We start from the raw sequence: 16,828 nt of genomic DNA on the forward strand, positions 1-16,828 counted from the left end.
TATTTGTCTTTCTCTGTTTGACTCATTTCACTTAGCCTAATACCCTCAAGGTCCGTCCATGTTGTTGCAAACCAAGATTTCATTGGTTTTTATGGCTGCATCGTATTCCACTGTGTATAAACACCACATCTTGTTTATCCATTCATCGATCGATGGACATAGGTTGTCTCCATGTTTTAGCTTATAAATAATGTGCAGTAAACATAGGGATATGTATTTTTTCCAATTCGTGTTTTTGTTTCTTCAGCTGGATACCCAGCAATGTGGCATTGCCGCATCCTGTGGTAACCCTAATTTTAATTTTTTGAGGCACCTCCATTACCGTTTTCCACGGTGGCTGCCGTAGTCTGCATTTCCACCAACGCTGCATGAGGGTTCCTTTTCCGCCACATCCTCGCCGACACCTGTTTCTTGTCTTTTTGCTAATAGTCATTCTGACTGGTGTCAGGGGATATCTCCCTGTGGGTCTGATTTACATTTTCTGGATGAGGAGTAACTCTTTATGTGCTTGGTGGCCATCTGGACGTCCTCTTTGGGAATATGCCTATTCAGATCTTCTGCCCATTTTATAATCAGATTGTTTTTTTGTTACTGACTTGTATGAGTTCTTTACATATTTTAGATTCGTATCTTGAAACACAGACCACCAAAAAGTTCAGAAACTCCACTCTTCCTCACAAATCCCCAATAGCAGATGGATGTGAAACATTTAACAAACAACTCAGAGACCTCAAACTCTGACATGAAGACCCTCAAACTGCTCAACAACTCACACCTCGGACAAGACACCCAAATGTCTCAGAGCTCTCATACTCTGAACAAAGATGCCCACACAGCTCATAAACATAGACCTGCAAAGACCTGCAAATGGCTCAAGGGATTCACTCTATCGGACGCACATACCCAAGTGTTCAGAATGCTATACTCTGTGTGCAGACTGGCTAATACTTCAGAGACCTCACAATCTGAAAACAGATACAGAAACAGCACAGAGACCTACAGATGGACATATCTTGGACACATACCTGAAGCTGCCTTGCAGATCATATACCGAGAATACAAACTCCCATATAGCCAGAGACCTTACACCTGGGGAAACAGCCAGCCAGTTCAGGGCCCTCAAGAACAAAGGCTCCAACCAGCCAGTAGATCTCACACATTGATACAGACCCTTTAAACAGCTCAGAGAACTCTCACTCTGGGTTCAGAGTCCACACATCCAGGATGCAGAACCCACAAAGAATCGAGGGACTTCCAATCCTGCGCGGGCCATATTAAATGGCTGGGAGACCCCAAATCTGGGATACAGACCCCCAACAGCTCAGAAACATTACACTCAGGGACACAGACACCCAAGAACTCAGAGACCTCACACACTAAGGGGAAAAAAAACCCCAAACTGTTTAGAAACCCCACATGCTCAGGAATGCAAATCAAAATCACAATGGGTTATCAGCACACCCTTGTTAGAATGGCTAGCTATCCAAAAGCTAAGAAATAACAAGTGTTGGTGAGGATGTGGAGAAAAGGGAACCCTTGGGCACTCTTGGTGGAAATGTATATTGGTACAGCCACCATTCCATGATAGAAAACAGTGTGAAAGTTCCTCAAAAAATTAAAAATAGAACTACCATGTGATACAGTAATCCCACTTGTGGGTTGATATCCAAAGGAAATGAAAACAGGATTGCAAAGAGACATCTGCACCCCCACGTTCAAATACAGCATTAGCCACAATAGCCAAGATATGGAAACAACCTAAGTATCAATGGATGAATGGAGAAAGATGTGAAAAAAAATATATACGTACATAATGGAATATTATTCAGCCACGAGAAAAAAGGAAACCCTAGCGTTTCCATCAACTTGGATGGATCTTGAGGGCATTATGCTAAGTTAAATAAGTCAGACAGAGAAAGGCAAATACTGTGTGCTCTCATTTATATGTGGACTCTAAACAGAGCTGAGAGAGACGGAGAGTAGAATGGTGGTTGCCAGGGGCAAGAGGGTGGGAGACATGGGGACATGTTGGTCCAAGGGTGCCAACTTCCTGTTATAAGATGACTAAGTTCTGGGGATCTAATGTACAGTATGGTGATTATAGCCATTAATACTGTATCATATACTTGAAAGTTGCTATTGCTAAGAGAGTAGGTCTTAAATGGTCTCACCACAAAAAGGAAATGGTCATCATGTGATGGAATGGAGGTGTTAGCCAACACTCTTAAAGGTGGTAATCATGTTGCAATATATAAATGTATCAAACCAACACCTTGTACACCTTACAGGTCCACAATGTTCTATGTCAACTATGTATTAATAAAGCCAGGGGGGAAGAAAGAAAAATAGAAAGAAAATAGTGACAATGACCACCCGGAAGACAGCACACATATGCATACACACCTCTGAGCTTCCTGCTTTTTTGCATTTAGACCCAGGTTTTGACTCAGCTGAGTGGTTTATTTTCTTTCTTTTGCTTTGGATAAAAATGAGCCCCCATGCACGGGGGGGGGGGGGGGTCCCTGAGTGGCCCAAGAAAAATTCCCACCCTGATGGGGGAGAGACCTGGTTACAGGCGCGGGAAATAGAGGGCTCCCGCCATCCCTATGGATGTGAAAAAGCAGAGATGTGCTTTCACCCAGCCAGCAATTTTACTGTGCAAGATTTTGTTGGAAAACTACAGGAAGACCATAATTTCTCTTTGGAGTGAGGGAAGAGGGAGAGAGGGAGGGAGGGAGAGGGAGAGGAGGAGAATGAGACTGAAAGAATGTGAACAGAAACAGGCAGGCCGGTAACTGGTCATCGAAGAGCGGAGCGTTCCCAACACGCCTTGCTCCCGTCCTCCTCCATCCCTGGAAGTGCGGGGACCCGCTTATCCTCAAGCCCGCGTCTGTCATTTCAACCGTCTGCGGGGCGCACGGCGGGCGCCGGGCGGGGCTCGATCGGCGGTCCCGCTCCCCCCGGGGAGGACGCCCCTCGCTGCGCCCCGACCCGGCCCTACCTGAGCTGGCGCGGCTCGCAGTCCACGCCGGGCAGCAGCAGCCGGGCCGCCTGGCGGACGTCGTCGCTGTCCATGGAGAAGCTGCGGCGGTGGCCGGCGTGCGCCACGGCCACCCGGATCCACTCCATCAGCGGCGGCAGCACGAGGAAGGGCCTGCGCGGGAGGACGCGAGAGCGTTAGGGCGGCAGGGTGGCGGGGGCTGCCGGCTCAGCCCCACCTCCTGCTCGCCGGCCCCCACCCCCCACCCCCGCCCCTGAGCCCCCCCACCCCCACCCCGCTTTCCCTGGGGACCCTGACTCTGAATCCCCGTGTGGTGGGAGAACCTTTGGAGACATCCTGATCGCACGGGTGACCGCACCGGCGACCCCGGGGCAGACTCTCCGGAGTCTTTGGGCCTCAGTTTCCTCATCTGCAAAACAGGGATACCGTGTGACTATCCTGCGAGTGTTATCGCCCTCAGAGATCATGTGAACACACAGGAGATGGCTCACTTAAAGCACCAAGCACAGGGGCTGGCACTTAGTAGAAAACCCAAAAAACGCCTGGGGTTATTGGTACTTGGGACTCCCCATTCTGGATCCGGCCCTAAGGTGTCCTCCAAATCTCCCCTCCCATCTCCCCTAGCTCCCCTCGTGGAGCTCTCCCAGCCCCAGCTCTGCCTGAGCACCACGCTTCCAACAGCAAAGATCCAAGACCCCACGCTGTCTTCCCGGAGCCAGGTGGCTCTGCCCAGCACAGCCAGCACAACTGCCGGTGCCTGGGGGCCTGGCCACACCCCCTGACGCTCCGGGAGTCTCAGGTTCCTCACCAGCTAAGGAGACCACAGCAGGGGCCAGCTTGTTGCAAGAATTAACTGAGACCCTGCCCCTGGCTGACCGTACTTTTGTAAGTGTAATACATTTGTGCCAACTTCCTGTTTCTTCCAGTGATGATTACAAACTCTGTCCTCCCATTAGGATCGCTGGGTTGGCCGGGGAGCCCTATCTCAGGGATTCTGATTGAATTCATCTAGGATGGGGCTGGATACTAGCAGTTTTTACCACCCCCCCACTCCCAACCCCCCCCCCCCCACCGCCCAAGGGGTGACTTCATTGCACATCAAAATTATCTGGAGGGCTTGTTAAAATACAGATTGCTGGGCCCCACCCACAAGGTGTCTGATCCAGTAGCTTGGGGAGGTAGACAAGAATCTGCATTTCTAATGAGTTTCTGTGTGATGTAGATACTGCTGGTTTGGGGTCACACTCAAAGAACTTCTGCTTTATGGGAATGCAAGCTGGTGCAGCCACTCTGGAAATCAGTATGGAGGTTCCTCAAAAAACTAAAAATAGAACTGCTCTAGACCCAGCAATTGCACTACTAGGCATTTATCCAAGGGATACAGGTGTGCTGTTTCGAAGGGGCACATGCACCCCCATGTTTATAGCAGCGCTATCAACAATAGCCAAAGTATGGAAAGAGCCCAAATGTCCATCGATGGATGAATGGATAAAGCAAATGTGGCATATATACACAATGGAGTATTACTCGGCAATCAAAAAGAATGAAATCTTGCCATTTGCAACTACATGGATGGAACTGGAGGGTATTATGCTAAGTGAAATTAGTCAGTCGGAGAAAGACAAATATCATAGGACTTCACTCATATGAGGACTTTAAGACACAGAACAGATGAACACAAGGGAAGGGAAGCAAAAATAATATAAAAACAGGGAGGGGGACAAAACTGAAGAGACTCATAAATATGGAGAACAAACTGAGGGTTGCAGGATGGGTTGTGGGAGGGGGGGATGGGCTAAGTGGGTAAGGGGCATTAAGAAATCTACTCCTGAAATCATTGTTGCACTATATGCTAACTAATTTGGATGTAAATTTTAAAAAATGAAAAATAAAAAAAATAAAATAATGCTATTATTATCACACACACAAACACACACAAAGAACTTCTGCTCTAGGGTTGGTGGAGGGCCTGGGAATGTGTGTGTGTGTGTGTGTGTGTGTGTGTGTGTGTGTGTGTGTTAAAATGCACACCCGCCCCACCCACCTCATCTCCAGAGATGCTGATTTTGTCAGGTCCACCAATATAATTTTTTATTTTTTTATTTTTATTTTTTATTTTTGAGAGAGAGAGACAGACAGAGTGCAAGTGGGGGAGGGGCAGAGAGAGACAGGGAGACACAGAATCCGAAGCAGGCTCCAAGCTCTGAGCTGTCAGCACAGAGCCTGACGCAGGGCTCAAACTCATGAACCATGAGATCGTCACACCTGAGCCGAAGTCGGACGCTTAACCGACTAAGCCACCCAGGCATCCCCCACAAATATAATTTTAATAAGCAGCCCCTATGATGCTGATTTAAGTAGACCAAAGAACACACTTTGAGAAATGCAGATTTCACACAAACCTGCAGACCAAAAATGTTTCCTGTATTCGGCAGAACCATGGTTAGGCTGAGGCAAGCAGGGCACTCAGGGTGCAAAATTGAAGGAGGCCAGGTCATGCAAATATGTTCTAGGCACCTCTCCTGCCTCACCTTGACCCCAGTGCTGCCATTCAGTCCAGCATGGCTGCCACGGGGTGGAAAAAGGGTCTTAAATGGAGGGTTGCCAAGGCAACAAACTGCTCACTGTATACAGGCATCCTGAGCTCCCTACCAAGTTTTTGGTGGCGAGTTCCAGTTTGCCTAGAAAGCAAGCTGTATATCCAATGTTAACATTCAACAGCTAAGCTTTTTACAGTCGTTCTCAATTAATCCCATTCATGATCTCATTGAAATGCTTAGGACCAACCTATAAGCTAGTTGTGACTACGCCTATTTTCTCCATCAGGAGAATGACGTTTATTGAGGTTAAGTAGCATGCCTTGGATTACAAGGTTAGCAAGTATGAGAGCTAGGAGTCAGAGCCAAGATGCCTGAGTACACAGCCTGTGTGCCATAACCCCATGTGGTACTGACATTCTCTTGTCTAACTTCCCAAAATGTGCTCTGTTACCAGCATGCACCTGTTGCCCCAGAAGAACGAGCTGATCTGGTCATGGAATTTCGATGGCACACCATTTTCATTTCCGGCCATGCAGCTCAGTCCCCTGTCTGTAAGGCCTCCAGCTTTTTAAAAATCCACACCCCACTTACCCTTCCAACTACAGAGCAAGTCCTACCCTACCCTAAACATTCCTCCTGATTATCCACTCCCAGTGGACCCCTCCTATAATAGACCCCATTCCACTGACCTTACCCACTGGCCTTGCAGATGCCCCAGTAGAAGAATGTAAACTCCACTGGGGGCAGGGACATGGGCCTGCTAGATTCACTGATTCAGCCACGGCCCCAGGACGGCCCTGGCAGGCTGGAAGCACTTAATAAATACTTGTTCACCAGACAGACAAAGATTTACCGATTTCCTACCGGGTACAATGGATACAATCGAGTTTCTGGACCCATGGATCTGGGAGGCAGTCTCCCAGGGAATTTCTGCCTGAGTCAGCCTGCTGCTTAGGCTGTCGCCCTCATTCTCTCGTTCTCTCCATCACCTAAACTGAATCAGGCACTCAATAAACACACACTGACTTGGAATTGAATTGGATTCTACTGTCTCAGGTGAGCCGGACTTATTTTTGTCACCATGTCTCCGTCGCTGTAGAAACCAGCCCCGAGCGCTCAGAGAACTCTCCTCTGGGTTGTTTTTCCAAGGCAGCCGCCATCCCATCTGGCCTTTCCTTTGCTCGGTGCCCCCCAAGCGCAGCCCAGAACTCTCAGCCCCTGGGGGGCTGCGTCCCGTCTCTACTGCAGACTGCCCTTCGGCTTCTGCCTTTTATGTGAGGTGCAAGGCCCAGGGCACGCCGCCAGCTCCTGACGAATACTGAAGAGGAGAGAAAGAGACACTGCTGTCTTCAAAATAACACCTGTACCAAGACAGCTGGCGAGCACCAGAAGAAGAAACCTTGAACCCTAGGATTCCAGCCTGCTCTGGACTTTTCTCTGTACCTACTCTCCTTTCACCATTGCCTTCTCTCTCTCCGTCACCCTGACCTCAATAGTTTATAAGCGCATGAATTCTTTGCCAGCAACTCATTTAAAAATCTTCTTATCCTGTCTACTCAGAGGGGGGAAAAGTGTTATTTTGTGATGTTTCTTTTGGAGGAGTTTGGAGACGGGAAAGAATTCTAGGGCCTTGAGTTAAGGAGAGGATGCAGGAAACGGAAGGAGAAAGGCTGCATTCTCCTGATGTATTTTTGAAGAGAACCGTGTTCCATTGACTACCGACTTTGTTCTGAAGTTGTCTGCAGTGACTAAAGCCTACAGGAGGCTTGTGAAGCCCATAGCTCAGTGAAGTGGTTAATCTTAGACTGTGTGCTCCACAACAGAATCACGGGGTACTGTGCGTATGTCTGAAAATTCTCCAGGCCCTGATTCACCCCCAGAGTTTTGGTTTAACAAGTCTGGGGTGGGGTCTGGGCATGTGCATTCTAAATTTTTTTTTTTTTTTTTTTTTAGCATTTATTTATTTTTGAGAGACAGAGTGAGACAGAGCATGAGCAGGGGAGGGGCAGAGAGAGAGAGAGGGAGACACAGGATCTGAAGCAGGCTCCAGGCTCAGAGCTGTCGGCACAGAGCCTGACGCGGGGCTCAAACCCACAAACTCACGTGAGATCATGACCTGAGCTGAAGTCGGACGCCCAACTGACTGAGCCACCCAGGTGCCCCAGGGCATGTGCATTCTATTTTTTTTTAATATGAAATTTATTGTCAAATCAGTTTCCATACAACACCCAGTGCTCATCCCAACAGGTGCCCTCCTCAATGCCCATCACCCACTTTCCCCTCCATCCTACCCCCCATCAACCCTCATTTCATTCTCAGTTTTTAAGAGTCTCTATGGTTTGGCTCCCTCCCTCTCTAACTTTGGGCACGTGCATTCTAAATAAGCTCCTTCTGGGGTTTGACAACTCCAACTGGGTGGCCTGAGGTGAACAGAGGGAGGGCACGGTCAACTCAACCAGGGCAGTGGCCATTGAAATCTTTGCTGTGGTGTTCGAAGAGAAGGTCTGTGCGGTTGGGACCAGGGATTCTAGAAGGGAAGAGAAAGCCTAGGGGTGGGCTTCTTGTAGCATCAAGAGAGCAAGTCGGTTAAGGAAGGTTGTTGGGCCCCAATTCGAGTGGTGGGAGATGGAGAAGATACATGGGTGGGGCCTTTCTGAGACACTGAAGAGAGAGCTGGTGAGGAGGGTGACCGCCGAGATTTGAAAGGGAGTTTGGGCAGGGAGGGGCTGGGCGCTAAGGGGGATGGTTGGGTATGTGGGAGAAGCCTGGTTTGTCTGGGGTTCGGCAGAACCGGATTCTAGCCCTGAATCTGCCAGAAGCCCACGGCAGGATTCTGGCTCTGGTCTGAAAATAGGTTCTCAGTGTTTTCATCGATAAAGTGGATGGGCTTGGATCAGATGGTCTGTTTCAGGAGTCAGCAAACCTTCTCTGCACAAGGCCAGATAGTAAATATATTAGGCTTTGTAGGCCATAGAGTCTCCGACTCAGCCACTCAACCCGGCCATTATAGTGTGAAAGCAGACCCCGACAATACATCAATGAAAGAACCTGGCTGTGTTCCACGAAAACTTTCTTCACAAAATCAGATGGCGGGTCATAGTTGGCTGACCCTGGGTCTATTCATTCAGTTCCTTCCTCCTCTAAAATTCTTGGAGTATATTGAAATATAGCCAGTTTCCTGGGGGCTGAGGAAGACGCCCTGAAGATGGGCAGAAGCACGTGAAGATCTCAATGATGGGGACAGAAAGCTTTGGAGAGATTAGAAAATAGGGCCCTCCCACAAGGAGGTCATGGTTGCATTTGGGGAATACTGAACCACAGGCATCCCCAGAGGCAGTACCTCAAGAATCAGGTCAAGAATACAACCCAAACCATGTCAGGGGTGTGTAACTGATGAAATGTCCTCTGTTAACGTCACTCATTCATCCAACAATCCTTTAGAGAGCACCCATGCTGCAGGCACGTTTCCAGGAGCCGGAGACAGAGCAGAGAACAGGACTTGTCAGGTCCTTGATCTCACAGAACTAACAGTCTAACAGGGATAACACAGATAAGGAACATATAAACCAACAAGTCATAAAGCAATTACAAACGCTGATCAGTGTCAGTGCTGGGACAGAGAATAAACAGGGTTTAGGTGGAGCAATGTGAAGGCCTCTCTGAGGAGGTAACAAAACCTCAAAGACAAGAAGGAATTGGCATATGTGAATGAGTGTGTAAAGACATGGATGTTCCAGGCAGCATTAACTGTGCAAAGGCCCTGAGGTGGAAAAAACCTTTGCAGCTCACCAAGGGCTTTCACTCATGCATCATCTCCTGTACTGGCCCTCCAGGGATGACAGGAGTGGCCAGGACATGAATGAGGAAAACTCATGGTGGTAGGCTGAATAATAGCCCCCAAGATATCAAGTCCTATCCCCTGGAACCTGTGAATGTTGGCGGCAAAAGAGACTGCTGATGTAATTCAGTTAAGATTGTGAAAAGGGAAGAGTACCCTGGATTATCCAGGTGGGCTCTACGTGCAGTCATCGGGGTCCTTATAAAAGAGAAACAGGGAGATTTGGCACAGGTGATACTGAAGCAAGATGCTCTGTTGCGGGCTTTGAAGATAGAGGACGGGGGCACAAGCCAAGAGGTGTAGCTCTAGAAGCCGGAAAGGTGAGGAAATGGATTCTTCCCTCAGAGCTTCCGGAAGAGAACAGCCCTGCTAACACCTGGAGAATAAGTGTGTGTTGTTTTAACCCACCAGGTTTGTGGGGACTCATCACAGCAGCCAGAGGAAACCAAGAGGATCACAAAGCCGGGGGACCGATAGGGTCGCAGCGGGTTAGTGTGGAAACAGGGTGATGAAGAACGAAGCACCAGCATTTAAGCTGAGAATGAAGGTGTCCACAGGGCTCTGGAATTCACCTCGGACACATAAACTGCCTTGTTTCTGAGGGCAGAGAATACCTCTGCATAAGGGCTGCACTGTATCCCCTCCAAATGCTTATGTTGAAGCCCTAATTCCCAGCGCCTTGGAATGTAATTTTTAAAATGAGGCCATTAGGCTGGGCCCTAATTCAGTATGACTGATATCCCCATAAGAGGAGGAGATTAGGGGACACCCGGGTGGCTCAGTTGGTTAAGCGTCCAACTCTTGATTTCGGCTCAGGGCATGATCTCATGGCTCATGGGTTCGAGCCCCACATCGGGCTCCACGCTGGCAGTGAGGAGCCTGCTTGGGATTCTCTCTCTCCCTCTCTCTCTGCCTCTCCCAGCTCACATGCGTGCTCTCTCTGTAAAAATAAATAAGCAAATTTAAAATTAAAAGAAGACGAGATTAGGACACAGAGAGACACCAAGGGTGTGTGTGCACAGCAGGGCACGATGTGAAAAAGGTAGCAAGAGGCAGCCATCTGCAAGCCAAGGAGAGAGGCCTTGGGGAAAAAAAATCAAACCCGCTGACACCTTGATCTTGGACTTCCAGCCTCCAGCACTGTGAGAAAATAAGTTTCCTTTATTCAAGGCGCCTAGCCTGTGTTAATTTGTTACAGAAGCCCTAGAAGACCAATACACCTGTGGTTTGACTTAAGTCCTGCCTTGCCCTTGAGGTTTTGGTCTGTGGTAGACAAATTTCACTTGGAAGCTCCAACTCTTTAGAGAGCTGATGGTTTTCAGTTCATTTCCTTGAACCTACTGACAACAGCGGGTGAGTTCAAAGTCATCTGGAGGCCGTGCAGGGCAGAGGTTGGAATTAGAACCTCGGGCTTTAGAGAGAAGCTGACCCAGAGCTGGATTCCAGCTCCACCTTCTGGCTGTGTGACCTTGAACAAGGTGTTTCAATTGTTGTGCCTGAGTTCTCTCATGGGAAAATGGGACAGTAGCTGCTCAACAGGGTGTGGTGGGCTGCATAATCCCCCCAAAGATGTCTCCCTCTTAATGCCTAGAACTCGTCAATGTTACCTTATCTGGCAAAATTGTCTTTGCACATGTGATTATAAGTTAAGGATTTTGAGAAGAAAAGGCTATCTGGAATCATCCAGGTGGGCCCTAAATGCAATCACAAGTCCTTAGCAGAGAGAGGAGAGAAGGTCAAAGAAGGGAGAATAGGACACCTGGGTGGGTTATGCGTCTACTCTTGGTTTTGGCTCAGGTCATGATCTCACGGTTCCCGAGTTCAAACTCCGTGTCCGGCTCCACACTGACAATGTGAAGCCTGCTTGGGATTCTCTGTCTCCATCTCTCTGCCCCTCCCCTGCTCTAACTCTCTCTGTCTCTCTCAAAATAAATAAATAAACATTTCTTAAAAACTAGAAGGGAGTAGGAGATGTGAGGACGTGAGAAGTAACTGGATGAATGGAGGAAAGGGGCCATGAGCCACGGAATGCAGGCGCCCTTCTGAAGCTACAACAGGCCAAGTGATCCTCCCCTGGAGCCTCTGGAAGGTACCAGCCCTGCTGACACCTTCACTTTAGCCCAGTGAGTCAGATTTCGTACTTCTGACCTCTTGAACCGTAAGACAATAAATCTGTATTGTCTGAAGTCTTCACGTCCGTGGCATTTTTTTTTTTTTAACAGCAGCCACAGGAAACTAAGACAGAGGGTACTATCAGAATTGAATGGATTGGTGTATACAGCCGGGCACCAAGAAATGTTCAGCAGGTGGTATCTTCACTCATCAGCATCACTGGGGTGGTTTTTAGCATCACTCAAGTGTTCTCTGGGCTGGCGGAGGGAGAACCTTGCTACACCACTCCTGTCTTTGCTTTTTAAATCAAGGCGAACCTCTGCAGTTGCTAGGCCTTTCCTTTATACATTGTGTGGCCTTGACTCTACATCTTTGTTATTTGTTAAGTCTTAGGCTGCAGAGAAATTTAGGTGTTCGAGTGTGATTTAGGAGCTCATAATTCCAGAGATGCAGGGAGTGAAGGAAAAGCAGCAAAATTGATAGCAGACAACATTCAAGGTTGGTTTCCATAGCAATATTCACTGTGATCTCCGTGTACTTGTGGGCACGAACGCTAGGAAGACGCCGAGGTCAGAGGTGGCCATGGCTCATTTGCTAGAATGACAGGGTCCCACTGTGCAAAGTACAGTTGCACTGCCCCCGAGGGTGGTTCTGGCAGAGGGTCTGGAGTGGGAGAAGCCAAGAGGGTGCTGTAGGTCGGTGCTTCTCGAACATGAACGTGCACATGAATCGCCTGGGATCTTGTTAAAATGCAGATTCTGATTCAGTGGGTCTGGGGCAGAGACTGAGATTCTGCATTTGTAACAAGCTCCCAGGTGATGATGCACCTGCCAGTGTATGGACCACATTTTGAGTAACCAGGCCCGAGGGCAGTATTATGACTCAAGCCAGAAACCGGGAAGGTGAATTCTCTTACCATGTTTAAGGAGGAGAAAGTGAGTCCAGAAGTGAGTCATTTGCAAAAGGGGGTAGAGGCCCAGGAGACAATGGAAGGGAAGAAGGAGCTCTTTTGGATCCAGACCTCCTGAGGCCTGTGTGAGCCTAGTTTATGAGCCTGTGCCAAACTGCCAGGGAGGCTGGGAGAGAAGGTGTCTGGCAATTTCTGCTTTTATCCTGGGAGGTGGGTTCTGCCTCCCATCAGGATTCCCCTTTGGTCTTCCAACAGTCTTACTAAACGAAAGTTCTCAGTCTCAGGGAGTTTGTTCTGACCCAAATACCCATCCCACTGTCTGGTAGGAATTTTGTATTCATGACAGTGTTTATCATCATCCTGGGAATGTATCCTATGTGTGTATTCTTATTCAAAAGAATATACCTTATGATGATTAATTTTACATGTCAATGTGGCTAGGTCACAGTACCCCCATATGTGGTCAAGCCTAGTCTGGATGTTGCCACGAAGGTATTTTTTTTAAGACGAGATTAACATTTAGATGGGTGGACTTTGAGTAAAGCGGATTATCTTCGTAAAGTGGGTGGGCCTCATCCAATCGGCCGGAGGCCTTAAGAGAAAAAGGCTGACCTCCGACCACCAGGGGGTTCTGCCCGCTAACCGCTTTCAGACCTGAGCAGACCTGCAGCCTCCTCCTTCTGTGCTGATGGGGGAACCCCTTCACCGTCACCCACAATCACCAGGGCAGGGAGGAAGCTTGGGTGCTGGGTCACACAGAAGACTGCTTCCCAACACCCGAGTGTGTAGACACATTGCCTGGGGGCTGTGAAACAAAGGCATCATGGGTAGGTTTATGCTTTTCGGGAAGAGCAAGCCATTTCACACCCAAAGGACAAGCCCTTTGAGTGTGGAAGTCAGCCCCATCAAGGGGTGATTATATAAATTCCCCAACATGGGGCAAGGGCCAAGGGTCCCTGAGTGAGGAGGCTGACCTCTGCTAATCATGCCAACAGGCCCCTGTGGCTGACCTTGGAACCTTCTTTGGCTTTCCTGTCACATATTCTGAAGCAGGTGATGTAGGGGGCTGGAGGGCTGCAAACGGAGGGTTGAGGTACCAGCAGGTTCAGGCAGAGCAAATATGATATATGAGTAACAACTCAGGTCCCCTCCCTGCACCCTCGCCCCGCTTTCAGCTCCCCTCCCATCCTGGGGAGGAAGGTTCCTCCTCTGCCTGCCTCCCTCTGCTTCCTGTGGGGAGGAAGCTCCATCACTTACCTCCCTGCCCCCTAACTCAGCGCCACCCCCCATTCCTCTGCACTTTCCCACCTGCATCTAAGCATCCAACGTGCTCCCGTCTCCCACCGTTTGAACAGGAGAGGAGCAAAAATGGGGGAGAGGAGGAATCACAGCTCTCCTGGAGTTTCAGTCTGCACTCTCCGTCTAGTGCTGCATCTTGGTGGTGGCGGGGGCCTCAAAATCACCCGGGGAACGGACTAAAATGCATATTCCTGCCTTCCTGCCTGATTGCAGGGTGCGTTGGTTTCCTGGGGGTGCTGTAACAGAGTACCACAAACTCGGTGGCTTAAACAACAGAAGTGTATTCTCTCACCGTGTCCGGGGCCAGAAGTCTAAAAGCAAGGTTCCAGCACAACTGTGCTCCCTCCAGAGGATCTAGGGAAAAGCTCATTCCTTGCCTCTTCCAGCTTTTGGTGGTCCCCAGCACTCCTTGGCTTGCGGCTATATCTCTCCATCTCTGCCTCCGTGTTTACATCATCTCCTCCTCTGGGGTGGGTGTCAAATCTCTCTCCCCTCTAAGGACACGTGGGATTGGATACAAGGCCCACCCAGATAATCCAGGATTATTTCCCCACTGTTAGCACCCAAGACTAAATCACATCTGCAAAGACCCTTTTTCTTTGTAAAATATAGGTTGCAGAGATGAGGGCCATTATTGAGACAAGCACCCTGGGCATCTGCCTGGTTTGTTCTCTGCAGGGGTTCTGATGCCCGCTCAAAGGGAGCCCGTCAGGTCTAGAGGATGCCGGCTCTGAGCTGCAAGATGCATGACAGCCCCGAAGTCCTTCCTCACACACCACGCAGGGACCAACAGACCAGCCTGGACCTCCCCACTCTGGGCTGCTGGCCGCACCGAAGCCAGGCCTGGCTTAGGGGCGCAGAGCCTCTGTGGTGGGAACCTGATCTCAAGTGGCTGGGATGATGGCAGGGCCTGGGATATAAATGGCCTGGGAGGGGAGCCGGGGCTTCAGAAGAGGGGAAGCCACAGGCTGTTTGAGGTGCCACAGAACCTTCCTCACAGCCTTGGGCACAACAGATAAACACTTGGGAGGTGGCAAATGATACGGGGACTCACATCCCAGGGGCAGTGGTTCCAGAAGCCTAAAAGGGCAGGGCTTGGGCTGTGGCAGGCTGAGAGGCAAAGGCCAGGGATGGGCCCACAGGGATCACCTGGGCCTGCCCCTGCTCCCAAAAGGATTATCATGAAAATCTGTAAAGGGAAGCACACAGCCTTAGGAGGGAAACCTTTATATGTGGCGCTGGTGTGGTGGGAAGGGCACCCGTTCTAAAGACAGAAGGCCCTATGTTGGAGCCCAGGCTCCATCACTAGCTAGCTGTGGGACTTGGGCAAGTTACTTAACTTCTCTGTGCCTCAGTTTCCTTGTATGTAAAATGGGAGAAATAGCAAGCATTTGTCTTTCATTGGCTCATTTGATAAGGACAAGAACTGTAAAGTAAGTACTATTATTATCCTCATTCTGCAGATACTTAAACAGACACAGAGAGGTTATACAGCTTGCCTAAGGGGACACAGGTATAAGGAACAGTACTGGGGTGTATATGTAGGCAGTTAGACCCAGAGCCAGGGCTAGTAGCCACACATACTATCATTCCAGGCAGAGGATACAGCATGTGCAAAGGCCCAGTGGCAGGCTGGGGCATAGTGCTTTCTGGGAATTCAGCTTGGTGTGGCTGGAGCTGAGATGAAGGAGAGAGAGTAATGCAGGGGAGGGATGGTAGGATCACACTGGAGAGATGGGGGGAAACACCACCTAGGGCCTTGTAACTTCTGAAATAAAAGTGTAAACTCCCAATACTTTACTTTTTCCCCAGAACTGCAGTGGGAAAACACAAAATCAGAAAAGTATTCGAAAAGAAATGTCAAGAATGGATCTACAAAAACACCTCTGAGAATGCAAAATGAAAGGTTCGCTGTAACTGTTCACAAAGTTAACAGAGAATATTTTTATACTCTGGCAGAGACCACTGGGTATCCCTCCATATGTGTTTTCTTCTTTTTCCTTAGTAATAAAACCCCCCACTAGTTAACTGGGCTCATAACCACCTGGCACACATTTTTCAGTCTCCCTTGTAGCTAGGGGACTGGTTCTTATGATAATATAAGCAGAAGTTTCTTTCTTTCTTTTTGTTAAGATTTGGAAGAATAAAGATTATTTTTAAGTTTTTATTTATTTATTTTGAGAGAGAGAAAAAGAGTGCACACAAGTGGGGGGGGGGAGAGGGACACACACACACACACACACAGAGAGAGAGAGAGAGATAGAGAGAGAGAGAATCCCAAGCAGGTTCCATGCTGTCCGCGCAGAGCCCGACGTGGGATTTGATCCCACAAACTGTGAGATCATGACTTGAGCTGAGATCAAGAGTTGGATACTTAACCTGCTGAGCCACCCAGGTGCCCCTAAGCAGAAGTTTCTTGTGAAACTTCTAGAAAGGTCCCTAAAAGGAGGAAGCCCAGTGTTCTCTGGTCTATGTCCATTCTGCTGGCAAGAACGTAGACACGATGGCTGTTGCTAAATCAGAAAAACTGGACAAGGAGGTGGAAGCCACATGTAGATGATGACAGAGCAGAAAACCTAGAAGCACTTGGATTTCTGACATTTGCTTAGGTGGCCACACCTGGTCCTGGATTCTTACTTCCAGACTTTTTTTATATGAGAAATAAACTCCTATCTTGTTAAATGCCTGCTATGTGGGTTTTCTATCACTCATAGCCAAATCTAATTCTGACACTAATATCCTTTCCCATACTGTTTAATGTTTATTTTTTGAGAGAGAGAGAGAGAGAGAGAGAGCGAGCAGGGGAGGGGCAGAGAGAGAGGGAGACACAGAATCCGAAGCAGGCTCCAGGATCTGAGCTGTCGGCACAGAGCCTGATGCAGGGCTTGAGCCCATGACCCGTGAGATCATGACCTGAGCCAAAATCAACAATCAGATGCTTAACCGACTGAGCCACTCGGGCACTCCAACTTTTCCTTTTAATAGTTATCGTCTGAAGACTACAAACTTGGAAACGTGAAACTATCTGTTCCCAGAAACCACATGTATCAAAATACTTGTTACAATGAACTGTTTGTTCATTTAAAGCTGTAAACTATGTCATAGGAAATGGAGTTTATTAACCTTGT

General features: G+C 48.8%; 1 protein-coding gene across 5 annotated transcripts in view; it reads right to left on the reverse strand.

The window, feature by feature from the left end:
* ABTB3 (ankyrin repeat and BTB domain containing 3) overlaps positions 1 to 16,828 on the reverse strand; it is a 317,410-nt gene that overhangs the window by 75,824 nt on the left and 224,758 nt on the right. For 4 of the 5 annotated variants that reach the window (XM_058741506.1, XM_058741505.1, XM_058741504.1 and 1 more), the window contains exon 4: positions 3,002 to 3,154. In XM_058741506.1, the coding sequence (XP_058597489.1) occupies positions 3,002 to 3,154 (153 nt within the window). Of the gene's footprint in view, positions 1 to 3,001; positions 3,155 to 3,324; positions 3,509 to 16,828 lie in introns of those variants that run through there. The other variant, XM_058741508.1, reaches the window with a different exon arrangement.

This window comes from Neofelis nebulosa, chromosome 8 (assembly GCF_028018385.1).
Source record: "Neofelis nebulosa isolate mNeoNeb1 chromosome 8, mNeoNeb1.pri, whole genome shotgun sequence".
Lineage (NCBI taxonomy): Eukaryota > Metazoa > Chordata > Mammalia > Carnivora > Felidae > Neofelis > Neofelis nebulosa.